Source organism: Pyrus communis, chromosome 5 (genome assembly GCF_041283825.1).
Source record: "Pyrus communis isolate YQ-2024b chromosome 5, ASM4128382v1, whole genome shotgun sequence".
NCBI classification, from domain to species: domain Eukaryota; kingdom Viridiplantae; phylum Streptophyta; class Magnoliopsida; order Rosales; family Rosaceae; genus Pyrus; species Pyrus communis.
The window spans coordinates 2,160,014-2,171,186 of NC_142569.1; the positions used below are offsets into that span (position 1 = coordinate 2,160,014).

Consider the following 11,173-nt stretch of genomic DNA (forward strand, 5'->3'; position numbering starts at 1 on the left):
CATGTGTTTAAACTGAGATAAGCTTTTGGTCAAAGAATGATTGGGCAGTGAGTCATCCGACATGCCATACAAAGCGTCATGGCATCCAACTTTGCCACTAGATCTCCAAGAATGTTCGACTTTCTTTCCCACTTGGCTCTTTTCCACTTGGTTATTATATTTGTTATCTGTATATTCCTGATAACATATAGAATTGTATATTGATCATTGACCACAGAAATAACAACACTATCAGCCACACCACTAACAACCACAAATATGTATAACTAAGGATAAAGACCACATGCACCTCCTACTCCTAGTGAGTAAAAATTAACCACAAAATTAATCCCAACGTTTCACTTGTGTTCCGTAGGTAATCGCAAGGTTATAAAAGGCGCTAGTTGGACGGTTAGGCATTTAACGCTAGTCAGATGATAAACATGATTAAATTCATTACATAAGGTTAAAAATAGGTTTGTATGCTACTTAACAATTTCATTTTTTGAATTGTTCTATCGGATCAATGGTTCAAGACCTTTGGTCTATACCCCAACCTGATGAAAAGAAAAGAGATCACTTTTTATGAAAGAATGATTCTGGTTTAGTTCATAAGCCTTTTAAAAGTAGAAGTCACTCCAGTGTGATCCTCAAAGACAAAAAAAATTGCAGCCAGTTTGATAATGATCAAGTGACATTACTTATTCGGCCAAACCAAGGAATCTCCCATGAAAATACTCCTTTTGGATAAGTCCCTCGCAGACCCAACTTGCAATTTCTGCAAGCTCACTGACTGCCTTGAAACGTTTTTGAGTTGCTGAGTTTTTTTCCTCATGTTGCCCCTTTTTCACCTTTTGTACTCTTTTTGTATGCTTCAATGATATCGACACATTACATATTCTCTAACAACAGATGAACGTTGACGAACACCCTTTCTTTATGTTCTCCCGTTTAAGGGAAGAACTAATAAATTAGAACACAAGCACCTCCTGGTAAGTAAAATTAACCACAGAAAATAATTACATTAATTACTAATTGAACAATATTCACACACAAAATTGTTTAAAAAAATTAATAAATTACATTAGCAGCACCTTCCCATTGATAAAAGAACACAATTGGAATACATCAAATTATGTCAAAAGAGGTCTAAAGTATGCTGCTACTGCTTCACCGTTACACAACTCCTCCAAAGTCCCTTTCAAACCTAACTTGCAACTCGGGCAAGCTCACAACCCGAGTTGGAATGTTTTCCGGTTAAGACTTTATCTTCATATGATTGATTGCTGGAGGTTGGAGGCTCTGGTTAAACAACTTGTAGGAGTTCCTGGACAATTTCAGATATTCGTGGCCCGAATTCTGGCTCCCTCTGCAAGAAAGATTGGATAGAAGGTGACATTATCGCTTAGCGAAACACTAACCAGTCCTTGAAAATATTCAGCATTGAAGTGTTGCTTATGGAAAATTATACGTTGCTTCCGATGTGAACTGGATACATAACTCTAACACGCACAAAACTTCTTGTGTTCCTGAAGCGTTATCTAGCAAGAACACAAAAAGTTTGTCGGAGGTCAAAGGGAACGAAGAAAACTCACCTGTACGCAAGAGGAAATGATATCGGCAAAACGGGATACAGACTTCATTGTATATGCTCCATTTAGAGAGGGATCAACCATCCTAGATAATGCATCAATGTCATGAAGCTTTGGAACTGCCCATCTAACCAAATATTGCTCCCCACGAGGCCGTGACCTAGAAATTTAATAACAAGAGGAGAAAACATTGTGAATGATAGCTAAGTTCAGATGCGGCAAACATATTTAACAGCGAAAGATGCGAGAAACAAGCATATTAGTTCTTGATGTAATTGCCAACCTGTCATAGGCCTTCCTCCCTGTAAGGAGCTCTAACATTACAACCCCAAAGCTGTAGACATCACTTTGGTGAGTATAACTTCCTGAGTCAAATTCCGGGGCAGCAGAACCATACGCAGTGAGGAGGTGCCCGGACATCTGAGAGTCGATGAACACAAATCAGCAACAGATTAAGCCAACTCTATATATATCTTAAATTGAAGACTCTTATCTCCGAGAGTGAGTTGGCTCCACCCAACAAGTCAGTTTATTACTTGCTAGTATAACTTCAACGTTTCAAATCTAAAGGTTATGAGACTTACTGAGGGAGACAATATCAGGGGAGCTAAACCGCAGTCCGAGACATGTACTTCAAGCTCTTCATCAAGGAGAAGATTGGCAGACTTGAAATTATGGTGCACAACAGGTGGTTGACAGGCCTCATGCAAACACCTTTACAAAAAGTAAAAGAGAAAATTAATGATCTAGGTGGAAGGCCAGCTCTTTGCACAATTGCACATGTCAAAAATAATAAGGTACGGAGGTTTTTGGTTGTGAATCATTGCTTTACTGACTCGAGAGCTCTTGCAGCTCCAAGTGCAACGCGGATGCGCACCCGCCATGTGAGCTTGTGATGAATTTCATCATCAGTATGCAGTGCATCATGGAGAGTCCAATTTGTACAATACTCATACACAAGTAGTCGTTGACCATGCTCAGCAGAGTAACCCACTAGTTTCACAATATTAGCATGTTTTGCTTTAGAGATATTAGATACTAAATCAAGAAATTCCTCATCGCTCTGCTGCGTACATGCTGTACTGTCCAGTTTCTTGACCGCCAAAATCTACAAAAGAACCCAAAAGTGGAAGATTAGATGCCAGGGCAGAGACATATGAAATGAGGAAGCCGAACAAAGCTAGCAAGAAACCATCATCATCACTGCAAACACCAAAGAACAAGCCAACAGTCTAATGTAAGGGAAAAATAAGCCAAACGACCAAATGGCCAGATGGTAGTCCCAGAAGATAAGTCAACGAATAATCAAGGGAATCATACCTTTTGGTCAGGAAGCGTAGCCCTATAAACACTGCCAAGCATGCCTGCTCCAATAAAATTTTCTTCAGAGAAGCTATTGGTATACTGCTGAAGTGATCCAACGGTAAACAATTGTACAGAGCTTAAGTCTGGAGACTTCTTGGGATGCCTGCTTGTAGTTACTCTAGCAGGCCCAACTGAACTTGCGGTACACTTGTTGGCAACGAAAAATGGGGGAGGGGGTGGTCGCGGCAAAAATTCATCATCGTCTCTCATGTCAATTGAATGATCCTTCTTATACATCGAACTTTCTGCAAAACTTTTCGCCTCTATCTTTGTTTCTTTTTGTGGCTTTGGAATTACAAGCACTCTGTTGCTGTCCACTCCATAGTTATCCAGTGGCTTCATAACTGCTTCTTTTGGGACTGTAAAAGAAGTTCAACATGTTACCTTTCTGTTAGAATGTAAAAAGGAACCTATGTTTTAGTATAATCGATCGATTAAGTTACCTTTCTCCATTTGAACACCTTCCTGAAGTGACGATTCACTGTATTTCTTATTCACTCTAGGGATCTTATATGTACTAATCTCATGCTTCTTTTCTTCCTTGCTCTGTCTCCTCCCTTTGAAACATCTCACTACAAGACACAAAACTAGTACAATAACTACTAGAATCCCCCCAACAGCAATCCAAGTCACTGTCTTAGTGGTCAAAAAATTCCGAGTTCTTGCAGTACTTAGCATTGCTGGCGAAGAAGGTCCATTAGCCTGTTGCCAAGGATGTTCATAAGAAGTAGGTGCCCTGGCTACGAATGAAGGTGCTGGCGGTAGAGCTGATGGGATAATAGTAGTATTGAAAGGATTTCCATCTTTTCTGCACAGCAGATGTCACCATTAGTAAAAGGAGAAAGAGATGTAAACTATACTGCATTCAGTAAATTTATGGGGAAGTTTGCCATAGGAATGAAGAAAAAAACAAACAACATGAACATTCAACACGAACATACTGAGACAGAAAGTGATGACGATATAATCATGCCAAATTATGACAGTAATTAAGTAATACCATTTTACCATGATTAAAAGAGTAACTTATTTTAGAGGCCTAAAGGACTACGCGGATATTACAATTTACAACGTAATTCAATGCATAAAAAAGATGAACCTCACTAAAATAATCTCATGGGTTGGTTAACAATATAAAATGACATAATCTCAGTAAAAATTTTAATCAGGACAAACGAAGGAAGCATACTAGTGCAAACTTTAGCGTAATTCATGCTGCAAAAAGGTGTATGCCTTGCAATAAGTCCAGCATGAATATCCGTGTGAGTGTCTGCATCAACAAAGTTAAAAGAGAAGCATCCTTGGGTTTACCTGAAATTGGGAATGCCAAGCAACTTTGGAGGTATTGGTCCAGAGAATAAATTGTTTTCAATGTTCCTACATCAGAAAATAACAACAATTTTGAGTTGCTGAAGAGAGCTGCCAATTTGTGGCTAAAACGAATCCGCTTAAGCTAAACATGCAAATAAAAAGCCACAAGTCGAAGTAATTTACGTCATGAGGTATTTAACAACTTACAGATCCTGCAGAGGAAGATCCTGTAACACATCAAGGGTTCCAACCAGACTATTGTTCTGTAAATGCCTGCATTCAAGACATACTTACAGTTAACAGAGATTATGCACGGATAGTCAATATATAACCAGAAATCTAAAAAGCTTAAGTTGTCGGACACCACTATCGAAAAAGCTTAAGTTGACTTGAATGGACCAAAAATGTGTATCAAGCACTACTATAACTCACAATGTGGAAAGAGATGACAAATTCATCAGTGAGGGGCACAGTTGACCACTTAAATTATTGCCAGACAGATCCCTGCACCATGATATATCGTTATAACTGAAACCAACAATCATAAAACAAAGGAAAAGCTGATTGAATCAATGAAAAACTCGTACAATCTATTCAAAATGGTAAGCGGTTGAAAGGCATCTGGTATTTCTCCACTGAGATGGTTATTATCTAACGACCTGACAGGAACACAGAAATATAATCATATTGCAATGAGAACGACACAACATACTAAAGAACAATACAACACCAAGAGAAGCAATATGGTTGAATGAATCTTACAATTCCAACAACTGAGCTGACGATGACAAACCCCCCGGGATGCTTCCAATGAACTGATTATTGGATAGTGAACTAAAGCGGGGGAAGTAAAAGATAGAATTTTGGTAAGGGAAACGTGCACAAAAGGATATATAAACAGCTAAACAATGGAAACAAAAACGAGTTGGGGTGCAGACATACACGTTCCTGACAGTCGGGGGAAAAGATGGAATACTCCCTCCGATATGGTTATTGCCAAAATCTCTGGTCCATAAAATAGAACAAAGTTTCAGGAGATTACACAGAGATGTACTTAAATTTAAACAAGCAAATGCAAGCAGGTAACGCCAGACAGTTCGTCCACCCTTTAGGTTGCTGAAAATTGAAAATGCGACTCACATTTCTATGATGGATCCGAAGAGTGCCAAGCTATCACCCAGCTGTCCTCCCAAGTTGGCTTCATTGAGCTTTCTGTTAATCCAAACAAATAGTTCAGAAAATATGGCTTATAAGATTGGTTTGCGCTATTTACGAAAGTGGGAAATCAACCTACAGAGATGTTATGTTTGAGAAGACGCAGGCAACACCTTGCCAGTTATCCCCACACGGGTCTCCTCCAACAAGAAGCCACCCCGGAAGAGGAGGGTAGCCTAATGCTACAAATAAATTATTCATGGCGACAACTGAAACACAAAAACGCACAAAATAATCATTCAGGGCATGAGGTTCGCAAAATCGTTTCAAAATCACGGGTAAAGTTCACATTTTTTAAGGATGCGAATGTTAAGTTTTTGCAATATACAATTTGCGTGCGCATTAAAGAAAATGTTACATTAAAATCCCAAGACTTGAAGAATTAGAAACACAGAAACAGCAAATTATGAGGAAAAAAGGGACTTGAAATTTGTTTACAGAATCTACTCCCAAGCACTTTGCTTTCAGTTGAGCTCAAGTTTTCCCAAGAAACAAACAGAGGACTACTATCAAAGCATATTCTCAAGCATTTTGCTTTCAGTTTACGTAGCTCAAACTCGAACTTTCCCGAGAAACAAACAGATGACTATCAAAGCATGTAAAATCAGCTCAGAAATTGAGAATCTCGTACTTACCATCTTGTGGGTCAGTCAGTGCAACCGAAGCTGGCACAGTGACAATCAGCATCAACGCAATCAACAACTGCATGCGGACCTCCCACCGCACTCGGACCATGTTAGGCTACTCCAAGAAAAACCCAACTTTTTAATGTTTTTATTTCCTTTATTTTCTCAGGAAACAAACAGAAAACACCTTGAATACAAAAACCCAACTCATAAAAAAGCATACAAATTTCAAAACCCAGCCGAAAAGTTCAAATGTTCAGAAACTCCATCGGCTGAAAATTTGAAGAACTGAACTGGGTTCAGTCCAAATGTGGCTAAAAACTGTACTGAGAAAATAAAAAACGAAGCTTTGATGGGGGTTTGAGAGAAAAAAGAAAGTAGCAGGAGCAGCTGAGGAAGAACAAAAAAGAACTTGTGAGCTGAAAAGTTAAGCTCTGCCTTTTCGAGAAATGCGATAGGATCGGGAGTGCTCTGCATACTTCACATTCATGTATCTTTTTGAAAGAGAGAGATCCGTTTCGAATTCTTTAAAAATTTAAAAACGAAATCGTACCGTTCCTTTTTGGTTTTTGGGTATTTCGGTATTTTGCGGTTACAGACCCGCGCCTGTTCTTTTTTTGCTCAAAACTTGATCTCTAGTTAAACTTGTGCAAAACCAATGTCATTCACTTGTATCTTCGATTTTTCTACCGGAAATATTTTTTTTTTCACTACCGTTAAGTGATGATGATTCTCACTACTATCACAATTACATGAGTTTAAATTTTGAGATTTATGCAATGGATAGACACAAATTTCAAAATTTAAACACATTTAATAGTAATAAGTAAGGTGGTGAATATTACCACAATTTGAAGGTTGTGAGCAAAATGAACCATTTTCTATCATCTTACACAAGTTTGTAGGTTTATAATTTTATAGAAACAAGGAAACTACAAAAGGTAAATCGAGCCTAATTCTTTTTGAAAACCTAAATTTGCCCCTGATCAAGATATATTATTTTTTATAGACTATGACGAACTTAAACAACCAAAATTCAAACGAAAGTACCTTAAAATAACCGGATACAAGAAATACCAAGAAATAACGAGGTCCGACGATGTTTGAGAAATTTTATTAGTAAAAAGATACAATTCTAATTGTGAGTTTTACCCCTCTAGCCTCTTTCGTAAACTCTAGTATTTAATCTCTCTCACTCTCGTCGACCTCCATAATTTACAATCTCATACTATTTTCGTGCCACTGAAAGTATATACATTTATATCGCATATGACCTATTACATGTACGCTTTGGGTTGAATAACGAAATAAGATAAGAAAGATGGAAGGAAAAAAAAGCCGACATGCTTATCCTATTTAGATAGGGCTTTTGACAATACTTGGACCCTAGTAATTCCCAATTTTGACTAATAACTTTTATCTTTTCTTAAAAATAGATTAGTTGATGGTTTTGTATTGCAATCTATCTTTTTAAAGACCGAAAATACTTATAAAGACATTCTAGCCTCCATTAACCACTATCGTGTATTTTACCAATGCTATGAATTGAACTTATGATGTGTCATGTGTAATATGGACTTAAAATTCGTTCTCAACTATTGAGTCAACCGATAATAGTTATTTAACTAGTAACTTCGTCTCAACAATTTTGGTAATAAAAACACAACACTTTGTGTGGTGGTTATTTTTAGTTTATAATTTAAACACATTTGTAGTTGCAATACGAATTTTGGTAAACTTTGTCTCAACCATGCATAACTATGAAATTTTTAATGTAATCTTAATCTGTGATGTTTACTTGGTGACAGAGAACGTATTGTTTTATAATTGATTTGTTATAATATTGCACCAAATCTCAACCATTTGGATGCAAGGACTCATGTGATCCTCGCGTCAACTTTCACATGAGATATCGATCACGACGTACGAGACCCATAATTTCCTCTCTCTACATGCCAATGCGTGAAAAGTGCCATCATTAGTGATCAGACTTATTCTCAATACTTCGTTTTATTTCTTGTCAATGAAACTTGACATGTGAGGATATGTGATTTGCTACTTATCAATGGATACTTATCAATGGATGATGAATGTTGTCCATGTGGATTGAGGTAATGTCTGGTTTTCATACTCTAAAGCTGACGAATCCAGCAATTCGAACATTTTAAGAGAGAAAGAGGAGGACGTGATTTTGTGTGTGAAGTAGGCTAGTGAGATAAAGTTAATGATAATTTTAGTACTTAAATTGAATAGTTCGAATTTATGAGTATGTCGGTTCCAAAGTGTGAGATCCAGAGATAATCTCGTCCTGATAATGTATGCCCAATTAATTCGAGGGCTTAAGAATGTGTTGAATGTGATATCAAACGAGGCAATTGTTTCACCCTCTTATTCAATTCCTCATGCATTGCTTTAGTATCTTGCTTAGATACAAGCCTACAATAATACAAAATCAGCTATTATCAATAAAGTCCAAAATTCTCATCTTTCAAATCTATAAAATTAATGTAATTCTTTTCTTGACGAGGCAATATTTTATTCTCGATATATTAATTAATGTACAAAAAAATAATAATTTGAATTAGAGTCAAAGAAGTAGACATGTTGCTGGCATAACCAATGTTTGCTTAATGTAATTTTAAGAAAAAGAAAGAAATGTGGGTAGGGAAACCCCTTTATGTTTCTATATGTATTGACTAATGCTTTATCAAATTTCAATCCATGATTTAAGAAACAGCAGGCAACAATCAATCACTGTAATCTTTGAATAGTTGGTGGCTTTATATAAAAATAAAATAAATATGCATGGCACACTTCTTACTGCAACTTTGCAAACTTTGGTCCACATAATTTAATTCTTCAAGATCACGCTTTTGCACACAAATGAGCCAATCATTGAATTCTTCCATAACTTCAAATGTATCTATGCACACACCTAATACCAATTGTAATTAGCTTGTATGGCACTTAATCAAGTAGCTAGCACTTTGATAAGTCAGATTTCTTTCCCTCAAGAGTTTAATAACTAAGTAGCTAGCACTTTGATAAGTCGGATTTCTTTCCCTCAAGAGTTCAATTATTATCACTGAGATGAGCAAATAAATAGGCACTTAGTTGTCTTGAAGCAACTTGTATTTTAGTTGATTGAAATATATAAGCAAAAGCAAACGAGGATTGGTTAAGTTAGTAAGAATCATTCTCTTCACTAGACCAATATTTACGTTTGAGTCATGTTGCCGGAAATCTCTCTTGGTGGGACGATCTGTAAAAACCAAAAAAGGAATTAAGACGCTCTCTAGAAGTTCCTAAAATGCTTGTAGGATGCCTTGGCCCCGGGATTGGGGAGCTTTCTCTCCCCCTAAACTTTGTCAACAAGAAAAGAAAAGAGATAGACAAACAAAGATGGAGTTGTAAGTCTTAACCTAGAGCATTGTTTTATTATATTTTATATTTCTTTAAAGAAGGTTCACACAAAAGATGATGGCTAACAATACAAGGAAAAATACGATATGGTAGCGAACAAGACAAACTTAGGGCTCTTTAAGATTATTTAAGAATGTTTATAGGCAGGCCAAAATCACTTCCAAAAATTTGAACACCCCCCTTTTCTCTCCCCAAGCCAACCACCCGGGAGAGAGAAATGGATGCCACGGATCACAGTCAGGACAAGAGAAAGATAATACGGACATTTTATATGCATGTGTGACTACAAAATCACTTGATTCGATAGACGAACTCTAGAATTTATCCTAAACAAACTTCAAATAATGAAACCACGGTAGCTAGGGACCAAAGAAAAGGCAATATCGGGGCCTTGTTTATGTTTGTGTATTGTTGCACAACTATGTGATCCGGCCGACAAACCCTAAAATTGTAAAACTCATTAATCATTCCGACTAGATGTGGGTTGGTGATGTTCTTCACTAGTACTTGTTGATCCAAACTCACCCCTAGGCCGAACCAGCCCAATGTTATCACCCCAACAGTTGATTACTATTTGCCATGACAAGCCCAAACATACCAAACATAAAAGCTTGCAAAGGGTTGCAGCACTTGTTGCTCTCTCTCACTCGAAATATTTCCTTCGAGTGCATGGCAAAATAAGCCAGAAACCAATAAACAAAAACACAATTGTTTGCATATAATTTTTGTCAATATATAATGTGCAATTGTTTTGTTTGGGCGTGGGAGGGACCGGGCTTTTTCTGGTATGCATGCAAGCTGCAACTTCTTGTTCTGTGTTTAGGGTTTAGGTCTTCAGTACGGAGTAGAATTATCTTCCCTTTTTTTTTCTTTCTCTTTTTTTTCCTTTTATTTGAACGATCACGATTAAATTACATTAGTATCTTAAATTAATTTTTTTTTATAAAAAATGAAAAAAAAAAAATGTAAGAAAAGATAATGAAAATTATTGAAAAAAAAAAAAAAAACTCAGAAGAGAGAATCTTAGTCCCTTCATTATTTCTGCAGGGAGAGTCGTTGATGGACATGAAGCCACGTTTCCTCAGAATCCTTTGCTTCTTCTTTTATCACACGTTTCTGTCTGTGACTTCTGTCTGTCAATCCATTTGTTACAGTTTTGTTTTTTAACTTTTTAATGCGCCAAATTTTTATCCATCCCCACTGTTTACTGCAGATCTCACATAACTCTTTTGCCAAATGGACGAGAGGACGATATCAGATCTTTCTATTCTCTCTTTCATGTCTTCCTCCACAGCTTAATCTCATTGGCAATGGCAATCACAGTGCCCATATATTAGTATGTCACATGTCATCTGGTTTATGAGTCATCATGTATTCCATATTGTCATCTTGATTATGTTGATGACATTAATTACAGATAAAATTCGTGAATTTATACTTATTCATTCCTGATATCTTAGTAATTGATATAGCAAAAAGATGATACGAAGTGTAAGTGAGTGTACATCCCTCATCAAATAACTATAAACATTGCTCAATATAGTTATCAATTTTTCCTTCTTATTGCTAATTTGTTTTGCGTGAAACATTAACAATATGAACATGATGTCTACGTGTTGAATTCAACAACCCACAAACAGTTAAAAAACTATCTCAATAATA

The 11,173-nt window shown here is 36.7% G+C and overlaps 1 protein-coding gene across 1 annotated transcript; it reads right to left on the reverse strand.

Moving 5' to 3' along the window:
* Positions 1-981: 981 nt before the first annotated feature.
* On the reverse strand, positions 982-6,561 carry LOC137726924 (protein STRUBBELIG-RECEPTOR FAMILY 3-like). Its single transcript, XM_088693720.1, has 16 exons — positions 6,098-6,561; positions 5,542-5,671; positions 5,388-5,459; positions 5,190-5,252; positions 5,010-5,081; positions 4,835-4,906; positions 4,680-4,751; positions 4,455-4,520; positions 4,248-4,313; positions 3,380-3,744; positions 2,892-3,295; positions 2,408-2,679; positions 2,156-2,285; positions 1,855-1,991; positions 1,575-1,731; positions 982-1,348 (listed from the first exon to the last, which is right to left on the reverse strand). Exons 1-16 carry the CDS (start codon positions 6,195-6,197, stop codon positions 1,286-1,288), a joined length of 2,241 nt encoding a protein of 746 aa, XP_088549846.1. The 5' UTR covers positions 6,198-6,561; the 3' UTR covers positions 982-1,285.
* Between the last annotated feature and the right edge of the window lie 4,612 nt (positions 6,562-11,173).

Bases quoted from the DNA above. Each gene is read 5' to 3' on its own strand.
- LOC137726924 (XM_088693720.1), bottom strand. From the start codon at position 6,197: ATGGTCCGAGTGCGGTGGGAGGTCCGCATGCAGTTGTTGATTGCGTTG. The intron at 5,253-5,387 runs GTGAGTCGCATT...TTTATGGACCAG, and splicing joins TTCGGATCCATCATAGAAAT to AGATTTTGGCAATAACCATA. The intron at 2,680-2,891 runs GTATGATTCCCT...GTTCTTTTGTAG, and splicing joins CTACGCTTCCTGACCAAAAG to ATTTTGGCGGTCAAGAAACT.